Source organism: Tauraco erythrolophus, chromosome 19, assembly GCF_009769465.1.
Source record: "Tauraco erythrolophus isolate bTauEry1 chromosome 19, bTauEry1.pri, whole genome shotgun sequence".
In the NCBI taxonomy this organism is placed as follows: domain Eukaryota; kingdom Metazoa; phylum Chordata; class Aves; order Musophagiformes; family Musophagidae; genus Tauraco; species Tauraco erythrolophus.
The window spans coordinates 12,424,426-12,446,663 of NC_141483.1; the positions used below are offsets into that span (position 1 = coordinate 12,424,426).

General features: G+C 55.2%; 1 protein-coding gene across 2 annotated transcripts in view; it reads left to right on the forward strand.

Moving 5' to 3' along the window:
- The window catches only part of NCOR2 (nuclear receptor corepressor 2), a 173,227-nt gene extending 165,124 nt beyond the window's left edge, over positions 1-8,103 (forward strand). For both annotated transcript variants that reach the window (XM_086623675.1, XM_086623676.1), the window contains exons 41-46: positions 1,037-1,186; positions 1,487-1,632; positions 2,852-2,905; positions 5,741-5,968; positions 7,650-7,829; positions 7,928-8,103. In XM_086623675.1, coding sequence (XP_086479801.1) covers positions 1,037-1,186; positions 1,487-1,632; positions 2,852-2,905; positions 5,741-5,968; positions 7,650-7,829; positions 7,928-8,103 — 934 coding nt within the window. The remainder of the gene's footprint in view (positions 1-1,036; positions 1,187-1,486; positions 1,633-2,851; positions 2,906-5,740; positions 5,969-7,649; positions 7,830-7,927) is intronic.
- The last annotated feature ends 14,135 nt before the right edge of the window (positions 8,104-22,238 follow it).

Consider the following 22,238-nt stretch of genomic DNA (forward strand, 5'->3'; position numbering starts at 1 on the left):
TCATTCTCAGGAAATCAGAAGCTTGTTAGACACGTGTCCTGTCAACTGCAACCATCCATTTCAGGCACCACCCACCTGTATTTCTTTTAAAGTCACTTCCAAACCCTTGTGCTGATACCAGCACAATGAAGCTCTGATGGCTGTTGTGTGGAATTAAACATTAGGTGTGAGGACAGGGTCTGTCTTCCCACTCGAACACCAACAGAGACCCAGATGTCTCCAGGAAAGAGCAGTGTCTCCAAACTGGTGGTTCCTTGTCAGTAAATGTGATTATTCTTCCCAGCTCTGCCTGCTCCTAGAGCTGGCTTTATAACGTTTAGGAGAGAGAGCCCAGCCCTGGCCACCCAGCGACTGAAAAAGTGGGGAGAAAAAAAAAGAAACCGCAGAAAGAACAAAGATGTAAATTCCCAGAACTTGCCGTGAGGAATTCCTCACAGGCTCAAGCCTGGCTGTTTCCCAGGCACTGGCCACCGAGCCAGCCGATGAGCCCAGCGAGGGGCTGCGTTGGTCCTCTGCAGGCTGCCCCAGTGTCTCATGGCCCGCAGCCAGCGAGCCCCTGCACGGCCCCGGACAAGGTGGGTGGGGGTGGCGGGTGCTGCCCTCCCCTGTGCTCACCAATATGATGGAGAATCAAAAGCCGTGTCCCTAAAGGGTTAACGTCCCAGCCCTCCGCAGGGCTTGTGTTCCTGGCTCGCAGGGACACTTGGGCTGAGCCAGCAAGTCCCAGGACTGGTCCCACCGTCCCTCCTGGGCAGCTGTGTTTGGGGTGGCCGCCGCTGGCCCACTGCCGCCGAATCTGGGCCACGTCTCAGCTCAGTCCTGCTCCGTGCGCCTGCGGTGCGGAAAAACGCCCAAGCCATGCTCTTCCTCCGGCTTGCGTTAAAAAGTGCCGTAAGTCCGCAGGGTGTGGGAGGTTTGGCTTTTTCCCTGCTGTAGGAAAGCTGTTTTAGTCCTTCTCCCGCCTCGATCCCAGGCTGCTGGGCAGGGACAGAGGATGTTGCAATAAACCGGTGCATCTCCCCATCGCTCTCCGCAGGTCTCCGGAGCAAAGCAAAGCTTCGGCCGGGAGCGGGTCGGACAACTGTATCGAGCCGGTCTCTCCACCAGACGGCGTGGGAGAATCGGAGCACGCCAAGAGCGCCACGTACCCGATCCTGTACCGCGAGGGCGAGCAGATGGACCAGAGGTAACGCTGAGGGAGAGGATGGTGGAGGTGTTCCCCCGACCCTGACACCTGCCCTGGCCCAGGCTGCTTGTCTTGCAGCCAAAGGCAATGTCGCATCCCAAGTTGCTGCCCCTTTGTAGGGGCTTTTCAACACCTTGTGGTACATTTATGGTAGGGATGGGGAGAAAGGTTTGAGATACCAAATATCTCAGGAGCCCCTGGGCTGGTTCTGAGCAGTTGTGCTAAGGGAAAAGAGTCTCTCTAGGTAGGACTTTGTGAACTGGACGTTGCAGAGGTTTCCAATGGTATTTTGTTTTGCAGGATGGGGTCCAAGTCCCCAGGAAACAACACTCAGCCTCCAGCTTTCTTCAGCAAGCTGACTGAGAGCAACTCTGCCATGGTGAAGTCCAAGAAACAGGAGATCATCAAGAAGCTCAGCACGACCAACAAAAATGAGACGGAGTACAGTAAGGACCTGTGGGGAGGCAAACGCCTTGAGGGGGGAAAAAAAAGCCTTGAGAACACGTGAAGCAAAGGAGATTTGGGTATGGGTGCTGCTGTGTTAGAGCTGGAAGGTTCCAGCCAGCTCTATCTGCATCATGCCATGGTTTGTTGGGAAGTGCGAGGTCCAGTGCTTCCTGGGATGAGCCGTGCGGGTGCCAGCAGTGGCTGTGTGCATGTGGGGCGGCAATGGGAGGTTTCCCAGCCCCGCGTCTCCGTGCTCTGGGGCTGTCAATCCCACCCGCGCCACGTAACCTCAATAGGAAGGAAATAATGAACTGAGCATGGAGGAGACTTAAAAGCAATTGATATTTTAATGAATGGCCAGCCAAGCTGAATCCTTCCTCCTCGAGATGCGTCTCCCCCCGACGTTACTTTAAGCCCTGCATCAATATTGGTATAGCTCTGTAAAACTAACCAGGCTGGCTTATATTCGAAATTCAGCCCGGTCATTCATTAACCGCTAATAGAGTAGATAGGATCATAATTTAATTTAGCCCAGCAGTCTCCAGTCAATACTAATTCAATTTGAATCCATCTTACAACAGCTGCATCGGATAAGAGGGACCGAGCTGTCTCGTCTCCTGGATGATGTTACCATCAGCCAACAGTATTGTTATGCCCCTCTGGGGACACGTGGCTGAACCCCGTGACCTCCCACACTTTCCCTTATCGAGGGAAAATACATAGAAATAGGAAACGCCTCTTATTTATGAGAATTTCTGTTATTCTAAGGAAAGCGATATCCAAGTCAAACAGCTCAGCTAAGAGGGAAAATATTGATTTAACGTTTCTCCTCCTCCTCTTCCCCCTCCCCACTGCCCAGACCTGCTCCCTAGATGTGGGGATTTGAGCCTTTGGAAATCCCGTAGGCAGGAGCGAGGGTTTGGCTTCATGGAGCTTGTCATGGGAAGGGCTGGAGAGAGGGAGGTCAGCACAGAGCACAAACACATCACCCTGGCTCTCCAGGCTCTGCCCTTTCCCAGCTGGCGAGGTGTGCCCTCTGCGGATCTCCCAAAGGCACTTATTCCCCGGTCCCAGGCAGCACCCGCAGACCCAGCCTGGTGCCCGGGGGAGGTGGGCTGCGTGACGTGACAGGGACGCGGGGATCTTGTCGTGGCTGGCACGACGGGTCCCTCCCTACCTGCCTGCATGTACTGAAGAGCTTCCTTTGTTTTTCTCCAGATGTTGGGCAGCCTGGGACAGAGATTTTCAATATGCCAGCGATTACCGGAGCAGGTAACTTTCCCGTATACCCGTAGCAAACCTCATTCCCTACAGCCACGGAAAGCAGGAGGCTCAGTAGACTCGAGCATCTCCTTTTCCCCTTTTGCCATAAGACTGAGTGTTAAGTTGCTGGGAGGCTGAAGCCTTGGAACACACCGTAACTCCCTGTTGTTGTGTTGGAGACGGTGCAGTGTAATTCCTCGGAAAGCCTGGCAGAGTTTGAGGAGAGGCTAGAAGTCAAGCAAGGGTTGGCCATCTGATGCCAACAGAGGGTTGAACTGTAGCAAGGTGACCTCCCGCTCGGGAGAGAGCACTCTGCTCTTGGTGGGACCTCGTGGTCACCCATGGATGGGTAGGATGGCTGCGGCGAAGGGGAACATGAGGGTGGGGAGCAGGCTCTGTGCCACCATGCGCAGGGCAGACAGCAGGAGCCAGTTGCAAAAGCAAAGTGGGGTGAGAGCAGCACCCCTTAACCTTGAACTGTGAGTGCTGGGCAAACTGGCGATGGCTGAGGGATGAGAGAAGGGGCTATCTGGGAGATGGAGGGGTGCTCGGGCGCAGGGGTGCCAGCAGCGTGCTCAGTCCTCCGGGTGCTTACAGCATGGATTGACCCCGCTTTCTCAGGAGCTGGGAGGAAACGTTGAGCCGGTGGCCACATCCAGCCACGGCGGTGCAGCTGGTGCCACGCAGAAGGGCTTTGTGGCAGGACCGCCTGGACCTCTGGTGCTGGGGTGGAGGCTCCGGCGAGGGGAGGTTCAGGCTGATGGCCCCGCTCTGGAGGAGCAGTTTTGGTGGTGGTGTCTGAGCTGCTGCAAGCAGCTGTGGTGGGTTTCAACCAGTCCCCGGCCCTAACCAGCATTAACCTGCCGGGCTGCCTAACCGGGGTTCACTGGCTAACACCTGGGACCCCAGCCCCACAGTGCCCCCCACTCTCCGGGAGATGGGGTGCTGGGAGGGGCTCAGGATGGTCCCCCACACCTTCATGAAGATGTATTTGCTGTGCTGAGCCTGAGGAGCACCATGCAGGAGCTGAAATGGTGGTTTAGGAGCTTCCCCAGGGGCACTGTGCCCTCCCCAGCTCTGCTGGGCCCGCGGCTTTCAGCCCAGCTGGGAAAGGAGGGGAGGGAACAGCTTACAGAAGGGATCTGGGGAAAGAGGGGTGGAAATCGGCCCCTCGGAGTCAGGTGGCCAGAATGGGCTTCCCTGGTGCAGGACAGAGACCAGCCCAAGGGAGAAAGGTGGCGTGAAGGCTGTCGAGCTGTTGCCATCTGCTGCAGCGGCGTTAAAGAAACAAATCCCCATTGAGGAGTATTAGTTGGTACTTAATTAATTAAGTATTAATGCTCTCCTACAGCAGGAATGCCTTCAGATTGTTAGTTACAAGTAGGAAGTTAGTTTTGAGTAGAGGGAGGGCAGCTTTCCCGCAGCCAAGGGAAGGAGATGCGGTGGGGTGCGGTGGGATGGGCAGGCAGAGTCGTCGGTGTCAGACTGCTCGCCAGTGCAGACGTGTTCGGGAGAAGGAGCCAGCTCACGTCGGCAGTCAGGACGAGAGGGTGCAGCCAGCCGGGACACGATGGTCCACAGCAGACAAAATTTGGAGGGGGTGAGGGCCAACCTCCTGAGAGCATCCCCTGGTTACAGCCACTGCTGTGGAGGGAGGCGCAGGGCAGAGCGCAGGGAGCTGGGGCCGGGCTCTGGCCGGAGCGGACCAGGACAGACCCTGCCCATTACAGGAAGACAAGCGAACCCAGGATCTGTCCCTTTCCAAGCAGAGGGGCAGCGATCCCAGCGCACACCTCCAGGATGGGGCGAGCTGGGGGTGGGGGGGTGCTGCCAGTGGGGCTTCCCTCGCCGGCCTGCTGTGTTTGTGTCTGTATTTTGCCCTTGCTTGTTCCTCGTAACCGCCGTGCTGGGAATGCCGGTGGCGTGGCTGAGCCTAGTGCCCTCTGGTCCCTGTGCGGTGCTGCACCATAACTGCATGGCTTGAGACTCACAACCACGCGGACACACCACTTTGCCTCTGCACCCTGTCCCGTCGCCGCGGCTCAGCCCGGGAGGGGACCCTGGTCCGCAGCAGGCACCCGCCCCGGGGGGAGGAAGGGAGCGGGCTGGGGCAGCGGGCAGGGGGCTTGCAAAGAGCGCGAGGAGGAACAGCAGGGCTCTCCCCTCTCCCCAGCGTAGCCCGACCCCAGGCAGGCAGCTCTGCAGGCTGCATGCCCCCCCCCAGGGCTGCCCACCTTCACCACCTCATGCCAGGGCCAAAGCCCAGCACCTCTTTCCAATCAAGTGTTTTTGTGGGGTGCCCCCTCTTCCTTCCCTGACTTTTCCTCCATGAGAAACCACCCCAGCCTCCAAATTCCTGGCACGCCAACTTTTGATCTGTGCGGGCATCCGTATGGACCCCACATCCAGGCGTCTCTCGTGCCCCGTGCCAAGCCTGGCTGGGTTGGGAGCACAGCCCCCCCTTCTTGCAGTCCTTCCCCGGGGCTCAGCCATGACCCCGTACCCTGCCCATCCTCCCAGCCCTCAGCCCAGGGAACCCTGCCTGCCTGCAGCACTCCAGAAACCCACATCCCAGAGTAAGTCTCATCCCGTCCCACCGCCAGCCCCCGCCAAGCCCTGGGGCGGGATGGAGCGGGGAGGAGGAGGAGGAGGAGGACGGGTGCATCGCAGCGCTTTAAAGAACAAGATGACAAAGTTTGTTGCTTTGCGAGAATGTGCTGACTGTTTGTTTCTTCCCTTCTCCCTTGTCTCCTTCTCCCCTTTCCCCGTCCCCCCCATCTTTCTTCTCATTTGGCTCCCCCCCACCTCCCGTCCCCTCTCTCCTCCCCTTCCCGTATCTCCCAGGGCTAATCAGTTGTAGGAGCCAGTCGGTCCAAGAGAATTCCAGCACCAACATGGGGTTGGAGGCAATAATTAGGAAAGCCCTAATGGGTAAATATGACGAGCAGTGGGAAGAGCGCTCACCTCTCAGTGCCAATGCTTTTAACTCTCTGAATGCCAGTGCAAGCCTGCCCGCTGCTATGCCCATAACTCCTGCTGATGGACGAAACGAGGACGTGCGCTCCTTGCCAGGTCTGCAGCCCTCTCCACCTTTGCTCTCTCTGTGTTATTAATTCTCAGCCTTTTTATTTCCCTTTTGTGGTGGATTTATTCCCCACCCCTCCCATTATTGTTCATTTTGGTTTTTCTTTTCTCCCCTCCCTCCCCCAGCTTTGAGCTTTGTGAATCCGCTGATTAATCCTGGTCTTGTTTGATGTTAATTTAATAGTCTTGGAAGGTGCTGTTGCTTTTTCTAAACCACTGACTGTGCTCCTTTCCCCGTTTGTTGGGTTTTAATATTTCCTTTTCCTTTTTTTTTTTTACACCATGAAAAGGTTTATGGGGGAGGGGGGGAAACCCCACACCCAAAAAACTGAAGCTATAAACTTAAATAGCCCCCCAAACTGTCCATAAACCCCAGGCGGGATCGCTGCTCCCGAAATAAGGGAAGAAGCTGAGAAGGACTGGCGCAGGTGGACACAGGGCAGGGAGGCCTTTCCCCCCCGACCCCAGGCTCGGGGGGGTGTTGAGACAGAGGGTTGGATGGGATCTGGGGCAGCCTGGAGCAAGAGGGAGACTTTTAAGGGAGCTGAAGTGATAGCTGGGAGATGACTTCAGAGAGCGGGGCTGGGGGTGAGGACGCCTGTGGGGCTGGCAAAGCCATCTGGGTACCGCGGCAGAGTGTTCCCGGCTTTGGGGGAGGCTCGAGCGGAGCCAGGAGGGTTGTTCTGCATGTCTCCAGTTAAGGAACTTGAGAGGAGGGATCAGGGATGGATGGGGGAGAGCACCTGTGCCTCACGTGCCTGCAAAGGACTGATTGCCCCTTGCAAGCACCCTGGGCAGAGCATGGCAGCTGGTGCCGGGATCCCCCTTGGCAGTCTGGGCACAGAGCCCCTGAAGCTGAGGAGTGGGGTCCTGGGGGCACACGTACCCCTTCCTCCGGGTCAGCTCAGACCAGGTGCTCCTCAGCTTGTTGCGGAAAAGCTTTTCTGACTCCTGCATGAAACCTGCAGCTTCTTCCAGCCATGCTGCCCCCCGCCCGGCGGGGGCTGCCTGGGCAGGCAAGGTGGGATGCAGAGCCCCTCCGTCCCTCCCGCTTTGGGAGCTCCCCCGGGTTTGGCCAGGCTGACCTCCCCGGCAGAGGCCCTTTTGGCTTTAAACCTTCTAAAAATTGGCTAAACATCACATGGGGTTTTGCTGTAAGGATGAATTAAAGACCATCTTGGCCACGTAGACCGTGGGAATGGAGAATGCACTCAGGGCTCCAGCACCCACGTAGCACCCAGGGGGTCCCCGCCAACAAGCTGCGCTGCGGCACACGGAGCTCCCATCCCTTGACCCGTGTTTGTGGGATGAGCCACGAGCCGGCTCGGGAGCAGATCCCACAGAGAAACAGCCCGGCCAAAGCCTTGCGGCTGCCCCTGCCCCGGATCTGCTCCACGGGGCGGTTGGTGGCATCAACCCATAAAGCGGAGAGCAGCACAGGAGGGGACGGAAACCTCCTGGAGCTGCCGCAGCCGCTCGCCTGCCCTGCTGCCAAAAGCTTCCCCGTCGCGGTGCCATCGGTCCCCGGGGTGAGCTTTTCTCCTGCCATGAGCCATTTTTGCAAGCTCCTAAAAGGGAAGGGAAGCTCTGGGCACCTGCACCCCCCTCCCTGACCTCCCGAAGCCCATTGCGACGAGCCGGGGTGACGAGCGGGCGCTTCTCTTTGCAGGAGGAGGGGGGAAGCCAAAGATCGCCGCCAGACCCAACAGCCGCAAGGCCAAGTCCCCCGCGCCGGGTCTGTCGTCGGGCGAGCGGCCGCCCTCCGTCTCCTCGGTGCACTCGGAGGGGGACTGCAACCGGCGGACACCCCTCACCAACCGCGTCTGGGAGGACAGGCCGTCGTCCGCAGGTAGGGCTCGGGGCGGGGGGACATGTCCCCAGACGGGGGGCTGTGGGGAGACATCCACCGCCCCGGCCCTGAATCTCCTCTTCCTCCTCCTCGCACAGGTTCGACGCCGTTCCCCTACAACCCGCTCACCATGCGGCTGCCCGGGGGGGTGGTGACAGCGGCCCCCGCCGCCCCGCTGCCGCAGGGGCCCCCCGGCAGCCAGCACCACGCCTGGGACGAGGAGCCCAAGCCCCTGCTCTGCTCCCAGTACGAAACCCTTTCGGACAGTGAATGAAGCGAGCCAGGGGCAGGGAGTCGGCGACCAAACCCAGGGTGCGGGGAGCCAGCGGGATGCCCCGGGGCGAGCGCCCACCGCCCCGGCCCCACCGGCTCTCATGAGCGAAGACGCAGGAGCAGAGCTGTTTTATTTTTCCCTTTTCCTTTTTTTTTTTTCCCCCCTTCCCCTTCCAACCAGCCAATTGGGGGGTATGGGGTTTTTTATTATTTTTGTTTGGTTGTTTTTTTTTTTCCCCCCTTCTCAACATCTGGAAATTTCTGCATCCTCTTCGGTCTGAAAAAAAAAAAAAAGAAAAAAAGCCTTAACGAGACAAAACCCAAGGAACCCATCTGCGATCTCGGCAGCCTTGCTGGGCGGTGACCCCACGCTCGAGAGGGACTGTGAGCGGCTGCACGCCCAAAACGTGCCCATCCTCAGGGCCACACGCGCTGGGACACTCGTGTCGGAGTGGAGCGAGGGGCTGCGGGATGCTCTCCCGCATCCCGGCCGTGGGCTGCGCCGCAGAAATGCAAAAAACCTCGAGCAGGTTAAAGAAAACAAAACAAAAAAAATAAGTTGAAGAAGTGGAATAGGACGGGACGCCCCGGTTTGGTTCTCTGCAGCCGATGGGGCCGGCAGCCCCTCGTACCCATGAGCAAGATGTGTTGGCCCCTGAGCGATGGCAACACACGTCAGACGTGGCTGGGACGAGCGGGCAGGGGAGGGAGTGAAGAGGTGTTTCTTAAAAAAGAAAAAAAAAAACCACAAAAAATCCTGGTCCCTTCAGTGGAAGCGATCCCGGGCTGAAATGGGAGCGGGTGGGTGGGTGGTGTGGCCCACGGAGGGGCTCGGTGGCTTTAAGTGCATTGTTTTGTGAATGGTGAGAAAAGGCAATTGTAAATTGTATTGGTCTACAGGGTATATTTTTGATACCTTCAGTGAATTATGTCAATATTTTACGCAAGGAAGGACTTAAACGAAACACAGTATTACGTGCTGTAAAAGAGGTTCTGTTCTTACCCGCAGGCTTTGATGCGTTTGTCCGTTGTATGGAAGGGTTTAAAAAAGAAAAAAAAAATCAAAAACACAAGGTAACAATGATCCATCGAAGTTATCTGTAAGTCAGGAGAATGTATGAACTTAGTTTAAAAAAAAAAAAAAAAACAAAAAACAAAAACAAAAAACAAACACAGTCTTGCCATGGTCGCAGGGCCCCCCTGTTACACACACCTTTGCTGACTCAGCAGAAATCGTTGGCTGGTTGTAGATGTTGATTCTCCGGAGCGCTCCGAGCCGGCCGGGTGCAGGGGCAGAGCGGGCAGAAGGCCGGCGTGGCAGGGAGTTCACAGGAAAGGTTAAAAAAAAAAAGGAGAAAAAAAAAAAAAAAAGACAAAAAAGGAAAAAAAAAAGTTTTTATTGTATTTTTGTGATACACACGAATGCTCTACTTTACATTATTTTTTCATTCCATGATGTTGGCTCGTATCTGCAGTTACATGGTTAAAGAACAAAATATAGACTTTTTTTTCATTCACTTCTGCTTCCTCGCTCTGGGGGAGAAAAAAAAAACGGCGCAAAAAAAAAAATGTATTAAATGCGTTGCATTCTATACGCTAGAGGAACCCAGAGCACGGCAACAGCCTTGGGCCTCCGCGGCCTCCAGCAGCCCCCGCATCCGGCACGCGGCTCCGGCAGCGCGGCCGGCGCCGGCACCTTCCTGGTGGATCTTTCTTTTCCCTCCTGCGACGTTCCCAGGTTGGATTCTGATTTCAAAGCAATGAGAATGACGGGGTTTGGTTGTTTGTTGGGGTTTGTTGTTTTGGGGTTTTGGTTTTTTTTTTTCGTTTGTTTTTTTTTTTTTTTTTACAATGTACAGGTTTTAATGTTCATCAATGTTTGTGTCTTTTTCTGTTGTGCTTTTTTTTTTTTTTTTAAAGAAAAAAAAAAAATCCGAGACAATGCACAAGCGATGTGGAGTCTTTCCGTTCCCAGGTATTGCTGCTGGTGTCTTCGTGGCTCTGAGATGTAAATCCCAACAGAGCTGATGTCTGAGCATAACGCTATTAAAGTGTTGCAGATTTTGCTGGGGGGAAAAAAAAAAAAAGAAAATCCAAATCTGACTCATCTTCAAAGCTGCCTCCATACCCTTTTGGGAAAAAAAGAGAAAAAAAAAAAAAACAAAAAACAAAAAAAACAACCCACAACAAAGAATAAAGTTCCCCACTTGGCACAGTAGCAATACTGTGTGCTGCTTTGGTGTCTCCAGACGTCCAGGAAGGTGCTGGTTTGTCGGTGGAAGGCGGCCACGGTGTCGCAGGCACCCCTGAGCGGCACCGCTGGTGCCAGCGGGGCCACCGGCGCGGGTCCTCAGAATGGCGAGGGGCAAGGAGCCCCTGAACTGGGCTCCCACCTGTGGCCTTGGCTTGGCTGGAGGCCCGGGCGGCGTTGGGTTCCTCGTGGTGTGGGCATCCAGTGCCGCCCCAGCGGGCTGAGCGTGGCGGGTGTTTGGTGCCAGGAAGGGCCCCAGGCTGCAGCCAGGAGTGCGGAGCCGCCTTCTCGCCGCCCCCTGGCTGGAGCAGGGTTGGGGTGTCCTCCCCATGAGCCCTGGGCCGTGGTCACCGCGCCATGTCCAGCACTGGGAGCCAGGATGGAGGGTGAGGAACTTGTCCCACCTCGCGGTTGCTGACCCAGGAGCGTGTTTCCTCTCGTTTCCACATTGTCCTTCTTCGTAGTGCGCGGGGTGAGGGTTCGGCGGTGGTGGGGGCTTGGACGGAGCCCTGGAGCGCGGCTGGTGCCCAGGGCTGTGGCCAAAGGAGTTTTGGGATGTTTGTGAGGTCGGTCTAGTCCTTTTGGGGTTTGTGGCTCAGTGCTTCACGGTTTGGACGGTCGGGCAGATGTCACCAGCACCTTCTGCAGTGTCTGTGGGAGGGGACAGTGCGGGAGACGCCGTGTGAACCCCTGCTGCCACGGGGCTCCGGCAGCCTCACACCCTGTTCCCGCGGGATCCTTTGGGTGGTCGGAAGCAGGGAGCAGGACACGCTGCTGACATTCCGGACCCTGGTGCGAGATCCCGGGCACCAGCTGTGCCATGTGTCCTCATGGCGCCAGGACAGCCTGTCCTGCGCTTGGAAGCAGCCCGGTGTGCCAGGGTACGCGTTGTGGGTTTTGCTCCGGCAGGATCCTACACTTGGGGACTCCCCCTGCCCCAGCAGAGAGCCCAGCCCCACAGCTGGCCATGGCACAGCCCTTTTTTGGCACTTTCTGTCTTGGTGCATCTCCATCCTCAGTCTCACTGTGCACGCCCGTCCCCGCAAGAGACCCTCCAGCAGCCGCCTGTCCCCCGGCAGCAGGGACAGGGACGAGGGGGTCACTCACCCTTGCTGGGACACCGGAGCAGGGAGTGTCCTCCTGCTGCAAATTAATAATTTAGGTCAATGGATGAGTTGGCAGCGTGCTGGGCAGGGGACCTGCAGCCTCTTGGGGTATTGTGCCCGTCCCTGGTGGGTCGCTGTGGGACGGTCCCCCCATTTCCTTGCTCACACGTGGGCTGGGGGAGCGTGATTTTGGGAAAGGGGGAGCTGCTGCTCCTGCAAGTCGCGATGCTCCCCCCATGCTGCCCCGCTTTCGGCCCTCGTGCTCCCCCCTGCCCACCCTCCCACTGGGACCGCAGCATCCCGAGCACCCCGAAACCCGGCGGCAGGGTCTGACCGGCACCTCCTCGCGCTGCCAGCTGCTGTTGTGCCATCCAGCAGGATACACGTTAAACTATTTTTTTTAAAAAACCTACCACCCCAAGTTTAAAGGTAACATTAACCAACTCTGTAACTTGTACAAACAGGCAAAAAAAATTATCGGACAATTTTATCGCTTGAACTGTTCCGGGGAGGGGGGAAATATCTATCTTTTGTACAACGACCTGTGCATAGCTGTTTTGAAGTGAGTTGTATGATAGCCGGGGCTGTACAGAGAACTACAGGTGTAAATATTTCCGCAGCTTGCTCTAGAGGAGTGGGATTCTTCTACTAAAGGGGTGAGGGGGGTTGTTCACTGTTACTTCGCTCAGCGTGCCCACCAGCATGGGGGTAGCAGTGTCTGAACGCTGCCTTACTGGTTAAATAATAAAAAAGCAAACGAACCACCTAAACAACAACAACAAAGCTTATTTGGCAGCAAAACACGGCGCGCTCCTGCCTCTTCGTGTGCGTGAGCTGCTCGTGGGGCAGCCGAAGCGGAGCGGGTCGGCTGACGGCGATGGGGGGTACGGGGCGGGTAGGGGACCCCTGCGCTGGCGGGGGTTGTCCAGGGTTAAAATGGGCTGAGAAGGTTGGGGAGGGCGAAGGGGCGGTGGCAGCAGTGGCTGCCGGGCTCATCGAGGTGATGGGATGCATGCGCCCGCCTGCTGCACCGTGACCCTCCGGTGGCACCGTGGGCGACGGGGATGGGGTGAGGGATGAGTTTGGTGGCAGAACCACAGCGGGACACCCCTCACTCCCTAAAGCTTGGGGGAGTCACAGCTTCCCCTCAACCTTCCCGCCTCAGTTTCCTCACTGCAGACAGGGCTCACACCCCTGCGTGACAGGAGCTACTTAAGCGCGTTATTAGTGCTGAGCTGGGAGCATCCTGCTTCGTATGGACCCAAAAAGGCCTCGTAGGACCTGGGGGGCAGCATCCCCAACCCCAAATGGGGCCGTGCATCACCCCATCTGCCCCCCTCCACCTCCCCACGCGCCTCTCCGTCCCCATTAACGCATCCGTCGGCACGAAGCGGCCACACAGCAGCACTCGGAGGAGTGATTTCTCCTCTCCATCTATTTTTATATCTATTTTAATAGATGGTTTTAATGTTATTGTATTATCTTCGTCATTATTTTCTTTTGCAGCTCCCCAGAAATCAATGTGAGAAACGACTTCTTCCAGCTTTTTGGGTGCTTTGGACCTGGGGTGCGGGGAGGGGGGCCGGGGGCCGGGGTACCCTGGCCCTCCCTCCCCGCACCCCAGGTCATTACCAAGGGAAGCTGGTGGCACCCAAGATGGTTGTGTGGGACCATGCACCCCTTTGCTAATGTCCCCAAATAAGAGATACCTGCATCTCTGCTGGCACCAAGCAGGGTGATGCTGGAGGGCACCTTGGCTTTGGTGCTCTTGGACCAGCAGCCAAGGCAAACATCGTTCAACTGGGATTGAATTTCAAAAAAAAAAAAAAATTAAAAATAGATAGTCCAGTAATGGCTAATCCCTCACAATTAGGAAATTATTGGGGAGGGTAATTAGCCACTAATAAGAACTGAAACAGAAACAGAAACTGTAGTGGTCTATTTGTGGGTCTGAATTTCTTCACATCTGACATCTGCCCCATGGGGCGCAGTTGATTTGGTGGGGCCAGGAGCCGTCGGTCCCAGAGTTCCCCTCCCGCATCGGCATCGCGAGGCCGGTGCCGCAGGGCTCGGGAGCTCTTGGTGCTGCCATGGGCTGCACGTGCGGTGGTGTTTTATGGGGCAAGCGATGACGTTGGGACGGTGAGCCGAGGGGTACGGCTTTGTGCAGGGACAAATGTGATGACTGTGGAATTGAATCTGTTGAAGGGTTTTTAGTTGGTTTTGCACTTGGAGGGCCTTCTGCTGCCTTTCCTGGGGCTCACAACTGGATTTATGTAAGTGACGTTTTTTTCCTAAGAGCAGCAATGAGCGTTTCTGCCGGGGCGCATCCCTGCCTTCTGCTGGCTCAGGTTCCAGGTGGTCACCCCCATCCGAGCTGCTGCAATTCCTGGAGGAAGGCTCCCTGATGCTGCGTGACGGGTTGGCTGCCCAGGGGGTGTCCAAAGGCTTTTGTCTCTTGTGCGGGTGAAGGATCACCCTGGGTCATCTCTGGATCACCCGGACATCATCTGAAATCCCTCCAGGTAGGTACCCACACCCATCGAACCTGCCTCCTCCAATCTCTGCACGCTCCTCCAGTGACCAGCTGCCATGGCCATGCTCCAGGTAGGTACCTGCTGACTTTTAAAGATAGGACTAAATATCTCCGAGGCCAGAGATTGTGTTGAAATCCTTCTTGGAAAGGCTTTCGCTGCTCTGAAGGCAATTAGCCTGAGTTAATAAATAGTGGGAACAGAAGCCAAGCTGTTCAGCCACTCGCATTGGGGTTTAACCGCTGATGAGGGCTGACAGCGGTGGCCCTGGTCAATAATTCACACTGATGCCGAAGAAACAGAAGGTGGGAAAACTCTAAATTCAAGGCCAACACTTATGATTTAATGATGGAAAACTTGAGGTCTACTTGAAAAGCTCTGACATAAGGAGATGAAAATGAAATGGGACAAAAGCAGATGGCTTCGAAAACCAGCAATAAAAAAAAGTGTCAGAAATCCAGACTCCCATTTTGACTGGGTGGCAGAGGGGGGGGGTCTGAAGGGGAAAGGGAAGACAAAGACGGTCCTCGAAGTCTTTGCCCTGGACCGCGGTCCATGAGAAGGCGCAGGAGTGTTGTGACCCTCTCCAGTGATGAATTGGTGTTTGGTAGGACTATAGGGAATTTTTTTTTTTTTTTTTTGAAAGAAATAAGGAAGAGGAAGATTTTTTAGCTAGGCCAGGGCTGATTTACAAGAACAGGGAGGAAAAAGGGCACGAGACCGAGGTTGTCCTTGCTGCAGGAGCCAGGGACACTGTGCATCTGGCACAGGCTGCGGGTGCCCTGCGGGTGCCAGGAAGGGAGAGGGATGTTGCTGTGGTATTCAGCCGATGAGCGGGGCAGGGTTTGAAAAATAAAATAAAAAAAAAGAAAAAGGGTACAATACACACCAGAACCCCCAAACCCTGTGGTGGCAGCACCCAGCCCCGTGCCCTCCCCAGAACTGCAGCACACGGTCCCTGGCACACCAGCCCCCATCAGAGCAGGGCCTCTTCAACCGAGCACCTGAATGGCTCAGACATGCCTTTGGCCAGGAAAACCGGTAACCATTCCCGGGCTCCTTACAGCAGGAAGCGTTTTATACTCTTCTGACAATCGCAATCCAAATAGTCATTCATCAGTTCTCGTGATTTGCCGTGAAATTATATATGCTCTCTGATAATGACGCAGAGGGCTAAAGAGCTGATCTTGGCAGGAGATGAGACATTTTAGGCTGGCGAGTAGCTTGGAAGGAAAACGAGCGGCTTTGGATGGGATGCTGGATCTTATCAGTGTTGGGACACTGAGGGGCATCGGGCAGGGGCAGGGGTGTTTTGGCTGGCTGAGCTCTACCTGGCTTGTGTGCCCAGCTGGGAAGAGTCGGGTTCGTAAGAAACTTGGGAACGAGCGTCACTGGTGTAGGGGGGGTGGTGGGTGGGTGGTAACAGCTGAATTAGTTGTCAGGTTTATTTACCCTCTCATTTTTGGCCTCCTGTAATTACTAAAATGAGTATTTGTCAGGACTCCAGGCAGCGGTAAGTGGTAATAAATCACTCGCCACCGACGGGAGGTTGGAGCAGTTGTGGCAGAGCGAGCCGAGATCCGTGTCGGCTTTAGCGAAGCGCAAGGGCTGTCGGAGGAGCTGGTGGGCTGGTGCACAAACAAAAAAACACCAAACAACCCCCCCCCCCCCCAAAAAACAGCTTTGCAGAAATGCTCCTGAGGTAAATTCCCTGGACACAGAGTTCTCCAGCCTGGAGCTGCGTTAGGAAGAGGAATCACCTAAGGAGGGTGCAGGGGGGCTTGGGGCAGGGAAAGTCTGGGCAGCCCCCAGAGTGTGGGACACTGCTGGACCCTGCGGGGTGGCAGGTCCCTCCCATGGTGACACTGGCATGTCCAAAAATGCTGCTGTGAAAGGCACAGCGGGGGAGGGCATCTGCCTGCGCACCACAGGCTGAAAACTTGCGGGAGCTGGGTTGGAAGGAAAAATCCGTGTGCTGCCAAACGTGCCTCTCTCTGGGTCCTGCTTCACAGAGTGATGCTCTGGTGCAGGTCAGTCCTCGCTGGGCTCTGCCCCCCTGGCATCGCCGCTGTCCTGGGCTCCTGCCAGCGCTGCAGCGATGCTGTGCCGGGGCACAGGAGGGTGTCCGGATCCCAACCGAGGAGGGACCACCCTCATCTCAGCCGCGGACGGAACAACCACCCCCAGGTGAGGCTGTCCTCTTCTCGACCCTTGTAAATGGAGAACAGGCACGAACAACACCCGGAAGATCCCTTCTGCCACCTACATCGCGGAGAGGGGAGCCAGCGGTCACACGTCGTTTCGAGGTCCGTGTTTTTGAAGAGGCCGGTGTGTTTCCTTTCTTTGGGAATAATCCAAATGTCTCTCGCTGTAAAAGCATGTAACCTGAACGAAGCGCAGGGCGTTAGGAAATGGTGGTAAACTCCATCTGGAGAGCGCTCTGCTTTGAAGTCGGACGCCGTTTTAAACTCTGCAGGGTACTTTTGCTTAGGAAAAGCAGCAGTTGTCAGTGAAGAGATGATCTTGGTCCAAAAATTTTTTGCTGCCCCCCTGACTTCTTTTCATATTTATTAGTCATTTGCAGTCTCTTTGATGGCCTAGATGCATGTTCAGCCCGGAGGAAAATTCTGTTGCAGTATTTGCTGAAGCAGTGCCAGGGGATAGGAAACACGGATGGCACTAGCCACAATGTCCGGCCGTGCTGACGATGGTGTATTTTGAGCTGTCATTATTAATTGCCATGGCAGCCCCCCATGTTCCTGAGCAGATGCTGAGGAAACCTATGGAGGAAGCAGAAGCCCTGGGGAGGTTGGTCTGAGGTCTCACCCAGGGCATGCAGCCCTGGTCAAGCCAGCCAAAATCAATTGTTCCACACATTGCAGGTCAGTATTTGCAGAAAATGCGGTGTCTCCAAGAGAGGGGCATCTCCATGGGCTACTGGGGCTCCTCTCCTGCCGCAGGTGACACGGGGGAAGAGAAGGTTTCATGAAGAGCAAAAAGCAGAGTAGCAACGTCCAGAAGCTTGCTCTTGAAGACACTACATCCTCATTCATCCTCATTTGCGTTCCCCAAACTCTGCTCAGAGCAGCTGTCGGTGGGTGCGGTTGTGATGGGCCTGAATCAGCTCCGGTGAGATGTGGCCTCTGATGAGGTTTGGGCTCCATTGACGTGGATGTTTGTTTTGCAAATAGGCTGGAGTGTAGATAGGTGATCCTGATCCGGCTCTGCCTGAGATCCAGGAGTATTTGCTGCTGCTGTTTCATCCTGAGCCCTTTCCAGAAAGCAAAGTAGCTGCCAGAGGTCAGATACAAGGAGCCTGGTCCGTGCGTGCCTGAAGATGGGTGCCAGGTCTGGATCCACATTCCAGTTGGACCGAAGCAGAGCTTTTCCCCACGGGGATGTTAATCCTGAGCTTTGGCTTACAGCCATCTCCAGCTTCTGTGTTTTGGAACCAAAAAAGAGCACCGTTCTCTTCAAAGGAAGCAACAATTCATATGCCCCAACTCTGTACCCTGATGATAAGTCACAACCAGTTTCAAATGGCGCCGGGTCCTTAGAAGTGAAGCCCATCTAACTTCACCCTGTTGGACTAATTTTTAAGTTACCAGGATAAATTCCATCCTCTTGGGCTGCTGGAGATCCTGCTCCTCCTCAGACCAGCAAGAGCCCCTGAGCTGGAGCTGCCGCCTCCATCCACTGGTTGAAGGAGAAACCAAGCAGCATTGGAAACCGAATAGCAGAGGTTGCCTCTTGGGTCTCTTTGTGGGGGGGAGGGCAGCCTTTTTATTAGGTCCAGATGTTGCTTTCTGCCCCGGGCCATGCTGGGAAGTGAAGCAAAGTGTGTTAATGTTGGCCTGGAAGAGTTCTCGTTGAAAACAGGCTGGAAGGAAGCGGGGCTCCTCCTGCACCCATTTCCTGGGGACCCGGGGGAGGCGGGCCAGCGCAGGAGGTGCAGGCATGGGCGAGGGGTTGACCCACTGCTGAGCAGCCCTCTCCGCTCTCCAAAAATCTCCCAGCGAGAGTATGGCTTTAGCCAGCCACCCGCTTCTCCTGGGCTCTTGGGTACCTGCTGTCCCCCGGTCGGTGGCCGCTGTCCCCAACCTGGTGGCAACCACAGGGAGAGTCGGCCCCACCACTGAGCTGATGGGTCCCTTCTGGATCGATTTTCTGCTGAGTTTTGTATCGAGATGTGGAGATGGAGGACCCTGTGTGAGGGGCAAGGGCTGCTCTCAGATGTTCTTTTTCACCATTAGGCACTGTTTAAAACCTATGTGATTTTTTTTTTCTCTCCCCCTTTTCTGAGTGCGTATAGAGGCGAGACCTTGGAGGGGTGAGCAGCAGGAGAGGGGCTGGGTGGGGAAGGGCAGCAGTACCTTCCCCACATCGGCTGCTCCTCTGCAAGGAAGCTTTTCCAGAAAGCGCTGAGCTGGCGCTTTGCAGCTGACCTAACCGGGCTGCGGCAAAGCGTTGCGCGGCGGCTAACGGAGCTGGGCTCCGACGGTCCCCGCGAGCCGTGCCAGCCTGGAGGCCTTCGAAGCACGTGGCTCGTTAACCAGCCCGCTTCAGCTATGGCTGGGGCTCGCTCAGAGGGGCTTGCGCTGCCAAAGCGTTTTACAAGTCCCGGAGGACTCGGAAAGGGCCTGAGCTGCAAAGTTCAAGGGCAGACACGGAGGCAGAGCAGTGCCGTGCTCAGCAAAGTACCCCAAGCTGCAAGTGCTGTCCCTGTTCCCCTCCACTTCACTTTGATAACAGGCTCAGGCTAGAGCTCAACTCTATCCCAGATACTCGTTGGGATCTGCCTGGCTCTGGGTGCCACCTCCTCTGGTTCAATCTACATTCCAGTGTAGAGCCTGTGCTCAACCAGCAAGGATGCTCTAAGAGGCCTGAGCTGCTACCAGCCCGTAACGTCTCACTAGAAGCTGGACCTGAAGCTAAAGCGCCAGCTCGGCACCTCTCAGACCATCCTACTTGGCCACAACAGGTCAGTAGGTCCATATGACAACGATGTGCCTCCTCACCTAACCACCCGGGCACTGTGGATGGCTCTGCTTAAAACCATCCCTGTTCCCAGGCAGCCAAGCCGCGCTGTTCCCCAGCTAAAATGAATGTCCTGGAAGTGCAGGCGCTAAAAAAATCCCCAAAACCCAGCCTGTCGGAAGCACAGTAAAAACCATCTGTGGAGTGGAAGCAGTCAAAGAATACAAAGGCTTCTATTTCCTGAGCCATTTGTCAGCAAGACAATGTGTTTTTTTCAATTTGCTGCGTTTTCCTAGCCGGCCTCCCACGCAAACGCCAAATGGACTTTCAGGAGCGTAAGCAGGGTGTTGGCTTGTGGCCTTTGTAATCCAACGCTCGAGGACTCGGACGAGGGAACGGCTGGATCGCTGTTTATTATCAGTAAGTGAGGCACATATAAAGGAAATGGGCAGATTTCAATGCTACTTCCATAACTAGTCTATTGCTGGCGTGTTCCTCTCTTGCCCTTATATTTATGTTGAAAATGATAAGAGGATTGATGGTTCTAGCTGGTTTATGAATAATCAGGTTATTTCACTGTAAGCCCCAGGGGAAGGTAATGTTTCCACAATCCTCCATCAAAGAGAATGCAGTTTGCACTCACGTCTGCCGTGCGCGTCGCTCGTTCCTCCACGGCTTTGTGCTTGGCATGTATTCACACCCTCCCTCTGCCGGTGTGCCATCCCCACGCACTCCCACGGCACATCCCTGCACCGACGCAGGGTTTCCCGGTCCGTGCAGCCCTTGGCATCGTCACCCGCAAACACGCGCCGGGTGCTTGGAGCAGTTGGCTCTCCGATGCAGGAGGCGATGGGCGTCTCGGTGGCCCGTGGCAGGAGGCTGCACGGCCAGTGCTCTGTGCGGAGGGTGCCGACCGCAGCAGTCAGCTTGGAAGAAGCCTCATCCCGTTTGTAGTTCAGGAGCTGCAAATAGCCGCTGGTCTCAGGATTTGCTGTGAGACAGGAAGAGCCCCGGGGGGACGAGTTGAATGTTTATGTATATCGAAATGTCTAATCGCCGGGCTCAGAACAGGCTCAGGAAGGGAATCTGGAGGCGGTTAGCTGGAGAGGAGATTTTTATGCTAGAAATGTGCTGTCTGCCTGTTTGCAGGGTAGGGAGGATACGATGAGAATCAAAGGTTTGGCAGGATGAGCATTTTCATCCTCGTAGATGTGAACTCCCCGTCTGTCTTGGACTCCAAGGAGTAGAACTGTTTGGATCCAGTGTCGTTATTAGAAGCAGAAAATAGAGCTCATAAAACTCCCTCCTTATGCCCACAAAGGATTCTAGGACCCTCGATCTGACTTGCGAACAAGCCATTCCTGCATTAATTTCCCACTGTGGCTGGGCACATTGCCAGGAGAAGGGGACTTGGAGCTTCCACAGAAGCCATGCAGCCCCTGGAGTAGGTCCTTGCTCCTCTCCTGGGTAACGGACCAGGGGATTCAGAAAACAGGGATGGTTAACATGGTGGCAAACTGATGTGGTCAAGCCACATTCCTCCCGGGCCACGAGGTAACCACAGAGGTGGTTCCCATCTGTGATGGGAATCACTCCCTCAGGCAACAGGGCTGGAGATGAGCACTAGCTACACTGCTTACCATGGCTGAGCAGACACTGCAGAGAGCGGTTGGGAGTGCCAGCCAGGGCAGCTACCATCCCACCACCAGACTAAGCATCCAGAGGCCCATGCAGCCACCCTGAGGTCTCAATTACTGAAGCTAAGGTGCACCCTGAGGCACTGAACCTGCAGCACGAGACGAGGAGGTTGCAGAGCCACATCTCGAGCATCTCAGGTAGGTTCAGTTGTCCTGGAAATGGCTGCTCTGGGAGGCAGTTGTAGAGCCACAGGGTCAGCTGCTCTGGGGACAGAGGGACCTCGAGGTGTATCTGCTGTGACAGACTCCCATCCCACATCTGCTCCCCACGGAGATGGCCTCAGTGACCATTCAGCATCCTCTGCCAGAGGAGACGTAGTTCATGCAGGCGGCTGGGATGTGCATCAGTCCAGGCATGCTGGTGGTGGCTCCTTTGCATGGGCACAAGTCATGGCATTTCAAGGACTGTGACACAACTTTCCTGCTGCTTGGCATTGCCTAGATCTTCCAAAGACCCTACTGCAGGTCCAGGTGGTGACATGGCTCTCTGCTGAGCATAAGGAGCAGAGACCACGCCCAGGGTCTTGCACGTGGTAGGTTCAAGCTGACGGCTTGGCAGCAGAGAGGAGTTTTTACTGCTCCAGTATCAGGTAAGGTTCTTTCTCTGGCAAATCCTTCCATTGTTTGTTGACTGTACATAGCTGTGGAATGAAACTTGATAAAGGCATTGATTGTTCCCTTACAGCTCTGCTTTGTTGAGTGGAATGGGGATCCCAGTTTGTGGGGTTTATTATTATTTAATTTGTAGCTGCCCATTATCAGCAGCTTCTTTTAGGTGAGGCTTTTGGCATTTTACACTCAGCATTCTTGCTGTCTGTAAAACCAGCCCAAACCTTTCCTTCTGTTCGTAAAGGCGTCCAGTCTGAATTCAAAGTCCATCCATTATAACTTCAGCACCTTGTAATCCCTCAGAGATACGTGCAATTACTCTCTGAAATATCCCAGGAGCAAAACTAATACCAAGCATCATCTGCTTAAATTTACAACATCCAAATGGCACAATAAAAGCCACTAGCTTAGGGTTAGCTCATCTGAGCGCACTTGCCAAAACACATATCCTGCATCTAATACTGCTTTTGCTGCTGAGGATTTAGCTGCCACCTCAGGAATCTTCATTGGACGGCATTCACGGTTATGGTTTTATTTAAGTAACAGCAGTGGATGCACATGTCCTTCATCTGGCGTTTGGGTTTCAACCATTGCGCTCATCCAGTTCGTATGTCCTCTGCCTTCTCCACGTCGTTGCGTTTCCTCAGATGCTTGAGCATGAGCACGTCTCCCATCCTTCATCCTAGGAGCGGTTCAGCCGTGATTTGTGTCAAAAAGCTTGGAACGAGGACACGGGCACTTCCCATGCACCTGAAGCAAGCCTCTTGCATAACATGGCTTTCCTTTTCCTTTCCATTCCTTAGAGTTTAACAGCCGTTTCATCCAAGCCTATTGACTTCATCCCTATAAATCCAATATGATTTTTCCATACGGATTAGTGTCAGATTCTCCCTGCAGACATCTTAGGTCTTGGAAGACAGTTGAGTGCTCTACTAAGAGCTGGCTGGCGAGCCTGAGGCATT